General features: G+C 30.5%; 1 protein-coding gene across 3 annotated transcripts in view; it reads left to right on the top strand.

Moving 5' to 3' along the window:
- Positions 1–3,738: 3,738 nt before the first annotated feature.
- LOC118195608 (uncharacterized) overlaps positions 3,739–15,587 on the top strand; it is a 32,171-nt gene continuing 20,322 nt past the window's right edge. The window contains exons 1-3 of one of the 3 annotated variants that reach the window (XM_085823513.1): positions 3,739–3,896; positions 6,307–6,379; positions 11,901–12,008. In XM_085823513.1, the coding sequence (XP_085679639.1) occupies positions 6,368–6,379; positions 11,901–12,008 (120 nt within the window). In that variant the 5' untranslated portion in view covers positions 3,739–3,896; positions 6,307–6,367. Of the gene's footprint in view, positions 3,897–4,011; positions 5,346–6,306; positions 6,380–11,900; positions 12,009–15,587 lie in introns of those variants that run through there. The other 2 variants (XM_085823518.1, XM_085823525.1) reach the window with 2 other exon arrangements.

The raw sequence follows: 15,587 nt of genomic DNA, 5'->3' as shown, positions 1-15,587 counted from the left end.
TAAGGACACTCGCTGGTTTGATTATGTTAAGAGTTAGTAATACATCTTAAGTTATTGTTAGGCTGGACATCATATTCCCCCAACGCCGGTTGAACACAGTATTTCGAGGAATCTTTGTTCCAGGAATTTTATGCAGTTAGTTTGTATCATTAGGTCTGATGATCCATCCACCTGCTTCATTCTGATATGTTGATTTATCTGCAGTGCAGCTTTGAATGCGATTTTTTCTTCGTCATCGTAAAAAAATGAAAATAGAAACCTGCCATTCAAATTTGTTCTGCTGGAAGAATTCCGTTTTCTCCGTAAAAATTGCCTGTTGCGCTTTTCGTTCCTCGTGTGATTCCAGCGCTACAGCTGTAAGACTACATCCATACAGAGGAAAATTATATTAAGTTGTGTCGACATCTGCGAATTGAAGCTGCTATCAATATTCACGACAAGAATTCAATGTTCGCCATGAAAACTGGCACCATGAAAATTGGCATCATGAAAATTTATTTCAAAATGACACCACTTTTTCTTATCGAAAAAACAACTATAAGGGTTTGTATAAGTGACGGATTTCAGTTGAAAACGAAGGTCAAATTCGTAGCAGTCACGATAAAGGTTTTGTTATTTAAAATGAGATCTCTCTTATTTATGATAGCAGTTTCCATTTTAGAATGGAGAACAGTTCTGTTGCCATCGCACTGCTTTCAAATTGTTGTCATTCAGAATTTATGCTGAGATATGCGTTTATTTATTAAATAATATATTGTAAATAGTATAAATAGCACTTACGTAGTAATATCAGTAATTTGGCAATAATGTCAGAAAATACATGAATTAGCTACAAAAGAAGAATTAGAGTTACAACGCTTAGACTTATATATTTTCTAAAGGTAATGTTATTGGAAATAATAAATATGTAAAAGTCTTTCATACAAAACTTATTATACTAAGTTCGAAGTTTTTAATTATTTGTAATGTCTATTCCTTTTCATTGAAAGTACTTTAAAGCACCATTTATACATATTTCAAGTGATCGCTCCAAAATAATACATGTAATCGAAACTGCACCTTAAGAAAGTAATGAGCAAATTTTGATTGAATTTTAATTTAATACAAATTTTTATGATGCTGCTAGAGTACTGCTGTTGTAAAATTTAATTTTATAAATTTGTTTTGATTTTTAAGAGGATCTGTTGTACTTAAAAAAATTAAAATATTACATTTTTTGAATTATCAGTTCAGGCTGTATACCGTTTCGTACTTTTCCGTTAAAACTATATCAGACATTTCCGATGCTTCTTTCTCTCCCATAATTTTAGTTCATCAGCACTTCCCAAACAATTTTGTTTAAATTTTTCAAGTTTTTCTCGTCTGTTCACTAAAGCTCCATTGGTAATTCCCCTTCCTCTTTGTTTCATCTCTGAACCTTCTTTTTAATAAAAGAAGAAACGTGAAATAAAAACAGGTTAAGAGAAATGGTAGCTGTTTTTCTTTAAACCTAATATGAATAAATAAAGTACGCAAAACTAAAATAAAAATAACAATAATTAAATAAATATTGAACTGAAATGTAACAAAAGGAAAGCATGATCTTGCAGATAATGCTTATATTCCGACACTTTTACGCTTCCGGTAAGAACTACGGCTGTCCGGAATAAGTCAAGTAAAACGGCAAGGAATAAGTAGAATATCGTCAAGGAACGTCAAAGATTTAAGTCAAGCAAAAATGCGAGAATGCGACTTTGAATAATACATAACTGAAATTACACAACAGGTAAATAAAATATTTTAGCCTTGACATGAATAGAAATTAGGGCTTAATTTCTAAAATTAGAAGTGCCATAGTTCTATGGAAGACAATTAATAGGAACAAAAATAAATAACTAAAATTATAAATTATAAAACATTAAATCTGAGAAATGAAAATAAAATATAAAGAGGTAAATAAAATATTAACAAATCAATCTAAATTTATGAGAATGAAAATTGTCTGATAATATTGCCGATCAGTTCTGCCACAAAATACAGAACTTGTTTATCTGGACTTCCGGCTAGTACTGTTTCGTTCAAAATTTGAGAGTTATCGAAGCCAGGTTCCGGTGAGCGTCAGCTGAATTTAAGCTCTGCCCAGGAGAAGAGTGAAAAAGGAAGGAAGAAATGCAGTTTCTTTCTAATGCACAGCTTAACGCGCCACTTTAAGGGATGACCAAAAAAAAAAAAATCTTTTTACTAGCGCAAACATGAAAAAAGTTAATGGGGTTAAAGAGTCACTTATGAAAATAGAAAGAATGCTAGAAATAGTACGAGAGGACTAGAGAACAGAGGAAAATTTTAACCGAAAATTATGAGCACGGAAACAAAGAGAGCTGAGTCAAACACTTTCTGACCACGATGTCTTGCTGATAAAATTACAGTCATCAAGTGGAATGCCTGTCAGGGAAAAACTCTAATCCGAACGTGATTTGTGAGCTGAAGGCAACTATAAGAGTTTGTATAAGTGACGGATTTCATCCCTCTTTATTACATCGATCCAAAATTCATTTGCTCTTTTCTGTGAGAAGATGATAGTATTGGTCGTGGAGCAGTTAATCTTAGTATTAGACTATGTTAGGTTACTAGGCTCGTTGTTAAATGATATGCATTTAGAAGCATAAATGATAGTCCCATTCTCGATCTTGCTCTAAATCTCGGCCGAGAATGAAATACATTCCGATGACCTCCTAAATCACGTGATTTATGTATATCTAATGTAAACACGCAATATAGATGATCTAAGGCTTATGTATATCTTGGCTTATGTATAGCTAATGTAAACAAACAAGGTAAATTTTCCTCCTCTTCTCTGGCGGAATGTATCTCATTGTTAGAAAATTCCAAATTGAATACTCTTGCTAAAAAATTCTGTTAATGTATATTAGAATAAAAAAAATATTATACCTTCAAAATGACTTAACCTATAATTTTGGGGTCGAATTATTTGTAAATAATTTGGAGTTCATATATAATCCGATAAATTTTAATAGCAAAATTAGCAAAAAATATGCTAAAATGACAAATTTAATAGCTGATAATGCCAAATCACCGGATGGGGCGGAAGGATCAGGATGCCATCATTAGTACATTCGGGAATCAAATTTGCTCATTTCCAAAAGAGCTTTTGTAAATAAATTGCATTTCTTGGAGGTTGGATAAATGGGTGAGCTTTTATACGAAGCATGCAATAGAAAACTATTCTAACTCATCTTTATTGCTAAAATAAAATATTACGAGATCAAAACTGTTTTCTGAAATTGTGCTCCATTTGCACGAAAAGAAGTGACAGAGCTAATTTTCTTTAGAATACCCGTGGTCTGTTGTTGGAATTATGATCTTTCTCAAAAACTGAGAAGTACCAAAGACTCTCTCCAGCGCAATTCGAGCACTGATTAGAATGAAGCAGGATAGAGAGAAAGCCACTTATAAATGTAAAATATGTGAGATGCGAAATAAAGTTTGCTACATAATAAACTACGGGTTATGAGTGGAAGACTATGAAATATAAAAGTAATATGTAATATTCGTATAAAAGTTAGCCGTTTTCACTTTTTCTAATTTTGATATTTGAGTAATCACAACATTTTTCTACTTATTTATGCGCATTTTGCACAGAATTAATAATATAGCTTGGTTGAAAGTTTTGTTTTGCTGTCCATGCGGATGCATTTTGACATAAATTCCTTTTATACTTGTAGGCGCATTGGCAACAATATTTTTGTTTGCCTGCAAATGATGGTCTATCGGCGAGAATTACCTTCCACTGTTTTTCTGCGTAAATTTCTGAAATCCAAGTTTTGTTTTGTATTACTGTTGTCGGTTTATTCGGAATAATGGCAGTGGAATATTTGTATAATGATCTGGTTTATTTGGTTTGTGAATAACTTTTAATATGTATTTATAATTTTTAATTTACATTGGGAAAATACACGGTAACGTATACCATATGAGTGTGCAATAGAGAAAAATAAAAATAAAAAAAAAAAAAAAGGGGGGGGGGCGGGGAAGTACAGTTCTTGTGTATTTCATTAATATTTAAAGGATATAGACTTCTCGTTAATACGTGCATTTCGTTATTTTTTCCTTATTTGGCAATGAAAATGTGTCGACTATGTTTCATGTACACATTTGCAGGAAAAGAAAAGAGTAGGAAACCTTAATGTCACTTATTTCTTTTAGCTGTACCAGTAAACTAGGATGAAACCGCTGTAACTTTCAATTTAGTCTTAAATTAATATTTTTGAAGACGGTTTGAGGAACAGTGGTAATACAATTAAAAAAAAGGTGAAAGCCTCTTCTCTAGGAAATGTAAAGTCGCAGAGTTAATCGTATTCTTAAAAACTTTATATCTACTATTATAACTAAATAGAAAAATTTTATGTGTCTGTAAATAGAAACATGCTGGCTGTTGATTAGTTTCCCAGATATGCAGTGGCTCACAAAAATGATTGGACGCTTTAAATTTTTGTATTCTTTAAAGAACATAAAAACTAAAATAAATTAAAACAAAAAGAAAGGCTTTTATTTTAATTATATAAAAATTCAACATTTTTTAATAAATACATTTTCGAAAAGATCAAAATTAAATTCAAAAATCAATATCATTTGTTTAATGAGGAAAATAGTCTCAAAAAAATAATTGGACACTCTTAGTAACAGCAACAAATGACCAAAACTTTTATTGCTTTTGCTTTTTAATATTTTGTGGGATAACCTTTAACTTGATCACTTCATTTAAGCGTTTAGGCATTTACTCCACAAGTTTTTTTGTTATTTCTGGACTTATTTTGTGCCACTCCTCTTGAATCACTGCTTTCAGTTGCTGCCACGAAGATATGCTCTGTTTTCGAATTTTTGTTTCTAGTTCCTGCCAAATATGTTCAACAGCATTAAGATCTGGTGATTGGGATGGTGCCTTAATTACTTCTAGACACTTATATAACAGCCAGAATATAAAACCGTGCTCAGTATGCTTTGGATCATTGTCCTGGTAGAATTTAAAACTATTTTGTATATTAAAATTTTGTGCTGATGATGCCAAATTTCGCTTCAAGATGTCAAGGTATTTATACTGATCCATAATACAATGCCTATAAACTCTATTACCAACACCGGAATGTGCCATAGATGTCCATACCATAACTCCTCATTCGCCATGTTTAACACTTGGTATTAAATTTTGCTTCCGAAATTCCTCTGGGTTTTCTCCTCACCAATACTGATATAACAACATCTGAGCCAAAGATGTTAAATTTGCTTTCAACAGCAAACAACACTTTTTTTCCAATAGTTGGGTGTCTTGTTTCTTCGATTTTGCAAAAGTGAGTTGAAGTTTTTGGTTTTTTTATTTTCTTGTTACTTGCCTATGATATCCTGCAGATTGCATTACTCTTCTTACAGTTTCTGGATGTATACATATTCTAAATAATTCAATAAGTTCCGCAGCAAGTTTAGGAGCACTCAGTCTTGGATTCTTTTTAATATTCCTTAGAATAAAGTGTTTTGTTCCATCAGATAACTTAGATGGTTTTCCAGGCCTTTTTTTGTTTTGAATATGATTCTGCTTAAAACTCTAGAATCACTTAAACTAAGTAAATAGGCAGTTTTTCTAATAAGTTTCCCTTCCTTCTGATGCAAATCAGTAACTAATCTGAGTGTTTCTAATGTTGTTTCCTTTCGTGACCAAGCCATTACAAGAAAACATTGAAATAATGAATATTTTCGAAAAAGAAAATTTGAATTTTAAAAGCAAATGATTTTTTGGTTTTTGCCTAGCTTCTTTATCAAAGCTAATTCCATAAAATTTCGTTTTTTATATATTGCAGATGATTTTAATTAGAAATTAAGAAAATGCTCAATTTATCTTTTGGTACCTTTTTTTTTTTTTTTTTTTCCCATTTCGGTCTAAAATGAAATTTTTTTAAAATTTACTGTTAGTTTTTTTCAAATTTATTTAGTACAAAGAGAGAGCTAAGAAAATATATATTCAAAGAGAAAATATTATTTGTTAGTCAATTGCAAAGCTTTTCTCCTATTACTTAGAAAAGTAAAAATATTGTTGTGCCCTATCATTTTTGTGAGACCCTGTATTTAGGTTTGGGTGTATTTTTGCTATGTTGTTTTAATTTCTATGATGTCTGTTTTATTTAAAAATGCTTTTTCAGTGAAATTAAATATTACTGAAGGGGTAAATATTATATAGAAGGTAAAGAAAAAATATTTTTTTTTGTGGATTTGTCTTATTAAACACTTTGATTTAAATATTTTTTATTTATATTTCAGGCTGTTATCATGCTCAAACATGCCAGCATCATTTCAGATATGAGCTAAAATTCTTAGCATCATGTCTGTTCATGTAAGTTATTTTAACATAAAAATTTATATGTAAATTAGCTGCCAATTGCATAAATTTTTATCTAGACACAGCCCATTTTTTCTGTCAGGAAATAAATGACGTTCTCAGTTTTGCATTAGGTTTAATTCAAACCATTAATATGAGTTGTAAGATTTGATATCCTTAAAAATTTTTAGCATTTTTTATTTTTTTGGGCTCCACTTATTTTATGAAACTGCATGTATTGTGTGAAATGTTTTTTTAAAAAATTAAAATAAATAAAATAAGGAACAGGTGTGTTTTGACAGCAGTGTGTTGGCTACTGGTGTTTTTGGATCTCCATGTATCGTTTTTGTATGTATATTATTTCTGCTCTATTTCTTTAAATATTGACCATAAACATATACTCCCTTCTTTATTCCTCTCTCCCTCTCTACTGAACAAGAGCAGTCGTTTTTAGTTATATCGAAAATTGAGAGTGTTCTATACATAAAATCTACACCAATTAAGGTTATTTTTTTCTCCCAGTTTTACTGATTCAGAAGTATACAGGGATAAAAGTAAAATCTAATATTTTGTATGATTCTTTGCTGCAAAAAGTTTCATACTATATTTTTGAGTATAAGCTGATATGTATATAAAATCCATAAAAAGGGTCCATTTTTTCTTCAAAAATTCACCCAAACTCGTAAGTCAAAATGAAAAAAAAAAAAAAAAAAAAAGAGGAGGGATTCCTGAATGTTCAAACATGGCACCATATGCCAAAAGTGTTGAAAAGCATGTAAAACAAGTGGATTATTTTCCAGTCAAATTGCTGCAAAATAAAATGAGAGATGTCAAAAACGATAATTTTGAATCTGGTAACCCTATCCAAAGATTTATTCTATTCATTTGCTATCTTGTATACAATTGATGGTATCTGTGCTAGTTTTATTTTCTGTGTCATTTTATTTTTTGTCTAGAAATTATTATACAACAAATTTCAAACTACAGATATTCGTGTTTGCTGAAAATTCTAATTGCCAAACTGTTTCAAGGTGGTTGCGCTGATACGTTACATGTAAAAGACATTTGATGATGATTTTTTTTTCTGTGCTGCTCAGATTTTTTTTTGCATGTTTTCAGTTGCTAATGTCATCAATTAATTTATTACAGGAGGCATTGCTTAATGTGATCATGTTTTTTCACTGTTATTTTGAGAATATTAACATTAGGTATGACAACATTAAATGATGAGAAAAGATATTCTTCAAATCAGTAGTAGAGTTTAACTAATTTATTATAAATAACCTATTTATGTGACAACAAGAAACAAAATACATGCTGTTAAGGACAGCAAATCGACGTAAAAAAGGTGATTCTAATTTAAAAAAAGAGAGCAATATTAGCCGAGAAATGGTGGTGACGTAAAGTGTAGACATGCTAATAAATTGATCAACTGGCTAAAGTGGAGATTACAGTCTAGTCGCCAAATGAAGCGAAATCGCGCCTATTTTTGGGGGGTAAAGTGCAGAATGGCTCACTTATTTTTTTGCTGTTTGTTTGGTGCTTTTTACAAGAGTAAGAAAAATTGGATTTTTGTCAATTTTCTTTGACTTTTTAAGTGAAAATAGGTCGATGTGTACGTAGATAAAGTCAAGGAAGTTACAATGCCATTTTTGTGCAGTTCTGGGATGTTTTTTAAAGTGAAAATAGGTCGAATTGTACATGGATACAGAGTATGTGCATTTCTTAAAAATGCGCCAAGCAGTGCACAAACTGGACCGTAATATCCAGTTTTACCCGATCAACTGTATAATAAATTAATGAGATACTGTTATCTTTTTATAGGAACTTATTTTTATTTCCTAGTAAATACAACATCTATTTCTATTACTCCTTTTAAAAACATCATTTGTGACAAATTTTATTTCATCTGTGTCTGAATATTTGTGAAAATAAAAACGGATTATTTTGCTAGGTCTATGAGTGGCTATTGACTTTGAACAAAGTTGAGATCGCATACATTTATAAGTGTTAGAGAAAAAAACTTAAACAGTATGTTGGGGTATTTAATTTTTGAATTAAATAGTTAAAATTACTTTGTTTCTTTGCACACCACCTATTTTTCTTTTACCACCGGTTGAGAATCGCTAATGTAAACACATATATGTAAGTAAACATTTCTGAATGTTTTTACACATGTAGAATCATTCACAATTAAAGAAAAATTTACAAAAAAATGTTTAGGTACTTTTCTTAAAAATATTAGGTACTCCACTTAGTGCCAAATGTAAGTGTTGGCGTAAAATCTAACTAGATGGTGGCAACCCTAATGATACATAAAGCTTCATGAAAGGATTAACTATTTTGTATGTAATGTTTAATGTGTGTAATGCATAAGCTGTTTGAAATATTGCAATCGTGTAATTCCAGGATGCTAAAATAAACACTAGAGAATTTTGAAAATTTGACATGTCGCATGTACTCAATCAATGGAGTTGTTCATGACATGATATAAATAAACTACCACATTTGTACTTTGGCACACATTTGGCGACTGGCACCTTGTTAACAGAAAAGTACCAATATATTGCTGATGGTTGGTTTAAGCGAGCTTGCAAAATTTTGCTTATTTGTAAATTGCCTGCTGGGTGCTAAAACTGAGATTTTCTTTCACTCTAAGAAGTAATCCCATATCTTTAAAAATGCCTTCATAAGACTACAAATATTCAATATTATTTGAAGATGGAAAACAAGTAATAAATATAACAATAATAATCATTCACTAACAAACTTGAAAAGGCAAAAATAAACTAAGTTGAATAAGGCAAATTCGTAAAATTTTAGTAAATCAAAGTGAAAGTTGTTAAATTATGATTATTGAATTAAGTTTAAAAGTATGATAACCATATTTAATCAAAATTAAGAATAAATCAGTATTTTTTATCAAAATTTTGGGAGGGTCTTATGATTGGGTATTTTATTAAATGAAATAACAGAATGAGAGAAGTGTTCAATTATTATACCAAATAGAATAATTACATTGTTTAAGTATTAAATAAATCTACATTTAACTATTGTTTATATAAACTGCATAATTATCACTATGATAGTGATGTTTAATTAAGCAGCATTCAAATGAGGTAAAAATGATATAGTATTTAATGGAAGGTTTTAGAGGATAGAATCAGAGCGTGTTTCGCCTGAAGGCCACATTGCTAATTTGATTCTCTCTGCAGTGTTGCATTATTCTCGCCATTAGGCTTGCCGCGCTGACTTAAATCCGAGTCAACTTACACATTTCTAAATTTGTGTAGCCATTAAGCTAATTGACAATTACTTAGTTAAGTCAGATTCATTACCTTTTATGTAAGCTATAAATTCTGGCTGTTTTTGCAATCATGAGTGGTACCTTTTGTTAAGCTTTTATTGGAGTTAAATGAAGAGGTCTTTTACATCCTTTCTCAGCCTCTGTGGTACTTTACAAGACATAGTGATAATTCACTTAAGTTCTTAAATTTTTGTACATTTGATGTTGCCAAGGAACATGTAACTTTATAATGTATCATTAATTTTTCTTTCTATTCCTTAGAGAAATGTTTTATTTAATTAGATAGGTTGCCTTTCATACAAATCAGAAACAAATGAATTCTACTCAGAATCATGCTCTCTTCAAAAATTCACCTGATTTTTATTTTTTAAAATTTATCATAAAATGTAATTTAGGATTTTCTTATTTTCAAGTAAAGTAAAATTTGGTGTACATAATCAACCTAATTATTGCTATCTCTTGTGGCATCCTTGAAATTTTTTAGAGAACTCTATTTGAGAAAAACTGAAAACAAAGAAGTAAAATATATTTAAAAAATAATACATTTTGATTTCTTAAATAAGATATATTTAATCTTTTGAAATACAGAATAAGAATTTTAAAGTGACAGTTTCATTTAATTCCAAATAAAAGTATAGAATGTAGAATGGATTATTAGTAATGCAGATAGTCAGAGATTACCATTTATCTTCTGTAAAAGTGAGAGACCTCACTGAGAGGAATCCTAGCAATAATTTATGATTATAAAAAGTGGTACTATAATAAAATGTCAGGAAAATATAATTTTATTGCTGTAAATGATTGACAAAGTTATTTCTATGTTTGTTGCTCTGTATTAGGCTAAGCCCCTGATTCTGTAAGAAATCAAATTAACTAAAGCATGAAATTCTGCCAAGATGCTGATGTCATTGCTAATGCTGGAAATAATAACTAAAGTAGGCAACTCATACCTTGAAAGTCGTTCATTTCATAATATCTTAAAACTAAGATCAAAACAGTTCATGGGAATGCGAATCATAAAATTAGATCATAATAACAAGGCTTATAACATTCAAATGATTGTATTATTATAACATTCAAATGATTGTATTATTATAACATTCAAATGATTGTATTATTAGAATCTTAAAGTTCACTATTTTAAATGTATGAAAATAACTTCTTACCTGTTTTCTGAAATAACTTAAGGATTCCATTTTAAATTGCTTTATAAATTGTTGCTATCCTCAGCTTTAAAACAAAGAATAATTAAATCAAACATTTTGATATTTTCCAGTGTTTTCAGATACTGAGTTAATGCTTTTGTGTGTTGACAGGGAGTATAAACTTTATGAATAAAATGCCAGAAGAGTAAAAAATTAACCAAAAATTTTGAACCTTTTTAACAACTCCAGAAACAGTTTTTACATGTGAAACAATCTAGAGCAAATCCAGATACTATCTACATTAATTTACATCTCAGGTATAAGTAATATAGTCAGCATGGAAAAAAGAGGACTTGCTTAATATCTCGTTGAACTCAAAATTTTGAAAGTTGTCTGTTATCAAAACATGAAAGTTGACAGAGATCCAGCCAAAGTTATTCCTATCATTCCTGCAGAATTCTAATGGAACTGATAGCTCCTTATTTGCTAAACAATCAGTATTCAATTCTCTATCTTTTTATGCTTTTTTTATTTCTAGTATTTTGTTTATTTTATGTTTTTGTTTATTTGTTTATTTTGTTTATTGGTGCATTTTAATTGTATTTGTGTCCAAACAATCATTTGGTAAATTTTCCAGTCTATTAATGTTTTGTTGGCTATATTCAATTCACAATAATATGTCCATTAAATACACAATTTTTTTAAAAATAGAATCCCATAACTTTAAAAATGATCCACTGCTTACTGTACTGTAGGTGGCACATCCCAAATTTTAATAAGTATAGGATCACCTAACACTGTAAACATAAGCATGCATGCCCAGACATTTTTTTTTTTCTTTTTGCATTTTTTAATAGAAGACAGGAAAATAATTAAGTTACTTGTGTGTTGCTGTTTTAAAGTTTACGATAGATTAAAAAGGTTTAAAATATCTGCATTTTTATTCAAATTTTATGTAAAAAATGTTAGCAATTAAACTAAATTGAACTCTCAATTGAAAAATCAGTTGTACTGAAATTTAACTTCCTGTTGTCTGTTTTATATATTATTTAAAAATGATATAAGCATTTGCAATTACTTTTAGTGTAAAAATGGAAAAAAGATGAAAGCTCCACTTCATTGTCCAGTGTCTGGTTGTCTGTATTCTTCTGGCTCAGAGAGATATTTTACTGAAAAAAAGTTTTTAAATCAGGTGAATATTATAAGTTGTTTCCTCTGTTGTTTTATGTGTTGAAATTTTATGAATTTGTTGTGAAACCTTAATTGACAGTTAGCTTGTTACAGTTTAATGCTAATTAGAAAATCTTTATTATTCAAAATAGCCATAATGAGATTACAAATTAGTGTTTTCAACAGGGTGAAATTAGTGTTTCAACAGGGTCAATACAAACAGAATATTTACTGCATTTTATTTCAGATCATGTCGTGATAAACTTTTTTGAAAAAAATGTTATGATACATGTTTGTGCCACAGTGGTGGAAGTAATGAAGTCTCTATCAGCAAGCCTAGTTGTAGGACAGTTAAGTCGTTTTACTGATGAGCTTTCTTACTTGTTTTTATCAGCCCATTCAGGTTGCTAATTAAATGTAACTCTATGGTTTTTTTCAGTGTTTTAAAAATGTTAATAAAACACCATTTTGTAATTATATTAAAAGCATTTTCTCACACTATTAAAATGCTTTTTAAACTTGTTTGATTTCAGAAGCAGTTTACAATAAGCATAAAGTATTAATAACTATGTTACTAACTATAATATGTTGAAAGGCTTCATAGTTTATAATTATAAAGCTTTTCAGCAGTAATGATAGTCATGGGGATGTTATTTTCAAAGCAATTATTTCTTCTGTGCTAGTTAACCCTCTGAGTGGCCAGAGGTTTTGGATTTGTCATGAAGACCTGTATTTAAAGAGCCTTTATTAGCTAAATATGTGTATTTACCTATTTTAGACTGTATTTCTCTAAACTTACATTCATCAAGATGGCACTTATATTATTAAGAAAACATAAAGTAAGAAAACAAAATATCTTAAATTATAAGCTAATTTATAAGAAGTGACAAAACATCTCATGACTGGATAAACCTGATCATGGCTCTCAGAGTAAATGTGGATAGATAGTTAAGTTAGAGCAATAAATTTGAAATTGCATGCGACACTTTAATAAAAAAAGTGATGATAATGTATTACATTTTTTTTGAAAATCCACCAGCTAAATAACCAGAAACAAAAGCTGAAGAAAATAGATTGGCATCTGGATAAAATAATAAAACTTCTAAAATTATTTTCTGTGCTTAATAAGAATAATGATAATAATAATAAAGGACATTAAAAGTTATTCCATTATATGTGAGCAGGACTGATTTAAAAAAGCAAATATGAATTTCATCAGAAACTCTAAAAATTACAGTTTAAATTTTTCGTCTTTTATTCTAACTGCATTTAAATATTTAACTTATATCTAAATGCAAATCCATGTTATCAAAAACTTGATAAACATTATGAAATATACTAAGCAAAAAGTACAAAATAGGTTTATATAATCAATAAGTAAAACTTTTTTTAGGTACATCCTAGAATTTTAGGGGAAGATAGATCACTATGAAGGTCATACACTGAAAATAACTTCTTTTGGTTTCTTCTATGTGATGTGCATAGAATAGCATACTACAATTCTGAGGAAGTATTATGAAACAGAAAACTCAAGAGATTCAGAATGTTTATCAAAAATAAAACTTATTTTTTGATATATCAGCTCCTTCTGAGTGACCAATAGCTGACCAAAAATCATCTTATCATTTTAAATTAAAAAAAAAAAAATTTTAGAGAGTATCATGGGCACCCATAGCATATCGTGGATACCTATAGCATCCCATTATAATGAGAGATGATAAAAGAAGTGGAGTAAAAGTTGACTTGTTTCACCTTAGGTTTGGGACATGATGTCCAATCCATACATTTTTACCACCATGGCAACCATTTATGTATAATAAACAATTTGGATCTATTAGCAATCTCTGTTATGTTTCATATGTCACTTTTAGAGTTTGCTTAAGGGATATTGTACCTAAGAGCTGGATGAAGGAAATAAAAATTATTTAAAACTGATAAACCAGTAAAATTAGCATTTTTTCTCTTAAACCTTTTTTTTTTTTTTTCTTTTTTTTAACTTTGAGTTCAAATTGAAATATAATTAAAAAAAAAAAGTTGAGAACCTGAATTGGAATTTAGAGTTTAATCAGTCTGTTATCACGTCCAGATTACAATTATGAGACGTAGTTATGCATTTTAACATCTTTTCAAAATTGTATAGTAAAAGCTGTGGAAAGCTGAAGATATGTCAAATGCTTGATAAATAAAAATTCTGAATAGTTAAAGCATAAAAAAATACATTTTATAGTAGAAAAGCAAAATGAATGGAAGAAAAAATTCCAAGCCTAAAATTATGGAAAAAAAGTCAGCTAATTTTAAGAGCTTAAATATCAAAAAGCTACATTTGATGTTATGTGAGATTTTGAAAAAAAATGGATTTTAGACATAAAAAACCAAAAGTACAGGGTGATCTTTTTTAAAGTGACAGTGTTTGGAATGCCCTGTAGTGCGATCTAATAGCTGAAATGGAACCAAACTTGGTATTTAGACTAATCAAGACATGGGGAAAAGGATTCCGTGGGGGGGGGAATAGTTAAAAAAATCGCAGCTAGGGCATTTTGCGGCGCTGCTGTAGCATACAATAACGAGAATTAGCATAAAACACGGGTACCATAGAAAAATGCAAATGTTGTGCAATGACAGCACCAGTAATAGGTGCTATAAAAGCAAGTAGTAGACAGCTCCGACAAATAATCTCAGCTGAAGTAAATGAGCTCCAGTGGACATGCCTCTTATGCTATCGGAACCTGCATTACTGGTGAAGCTGTATGACATGAATCAATGTAAATGCATCCGCAGCTCTTCGGAAATTTCGAACCAGGAAAAAATTATGAAAGGGGCCTTTTCTCAAGAAAATTATTAAGAAGTTCGAGGAAATGGGGTTACTGACCATTTGCGCTGGGAGAAGACGTAAACCAGTATCAGAAGATGTAATAACTGATGTGGCAACTGCAATTGTCGAAGGATCGCAGGGAACCATTGCTGGTACTAGCAGCGTCCAGGGCTCGACAATTGGACATGAATTATTCCACGGTATGGATAGTTTTGCGGCGCGTTATTGGATTTTACCCCTACAAAACCAGCCGCTTGCACGAACTAAAACCAAGTGATTATGATAAGCGAGTGACATTCGCTCTATCGTTTTTTGCCAGGGTAGAAATTGATGATGCTTTCTTATGGCACATTCTGTGGGGAGATGAGTGCCATTTTTATCTCGATGGGTCCGTAAACACACAAAATAGCCGAATTTGAGCTTCTGAGCAGCCCCACGCCATGCACGAAATCCCATTAAATTCCCCAAAAGTCACTGTTTGGTGTGGTTTCATAACCGAATTCCAAATTCGTAATTGGGCCATTCTTTTTTGAGACCATTACTCCGACAGGACCCCAAACGTGCACCATAAATGCAGAAGGGTACCACGAAATGCTGCAAACGTTTGTTATTCCACAACTTCAGCAAAGAAACCGTCTCCAATAGACAATTTTTATGCAGGATCGTGCTCTGCCACACATTAATAATAAGGTTAAGCAGCTGTTGCGCCAAAACTTCACTGTTGATAGAGTCATAAAATGCAGTTTTCTAGTTGCATGGCCGCTTCGTTTCCCTGACCTCACGCCATGC

This window comes from Stegodyphus dumicola, chromosome 1 (genome assembly GCF_044657685.1).
Source record: "Stegodyphus dumicola isolate Sdum_Otavi_A_Nest chromosome 1, ASM4465768v1".
In the NCBI taxonomy this organism is placed as follows: Eukaryota; Metazoa; Arthropoda; class Arachnida; order Araneae; family Eresidae; genus Stegodyphus; species Stegodyphus dumicola.
This window is presented reverse-complemented; position numbering and strand designations above follow the sequence as displayed.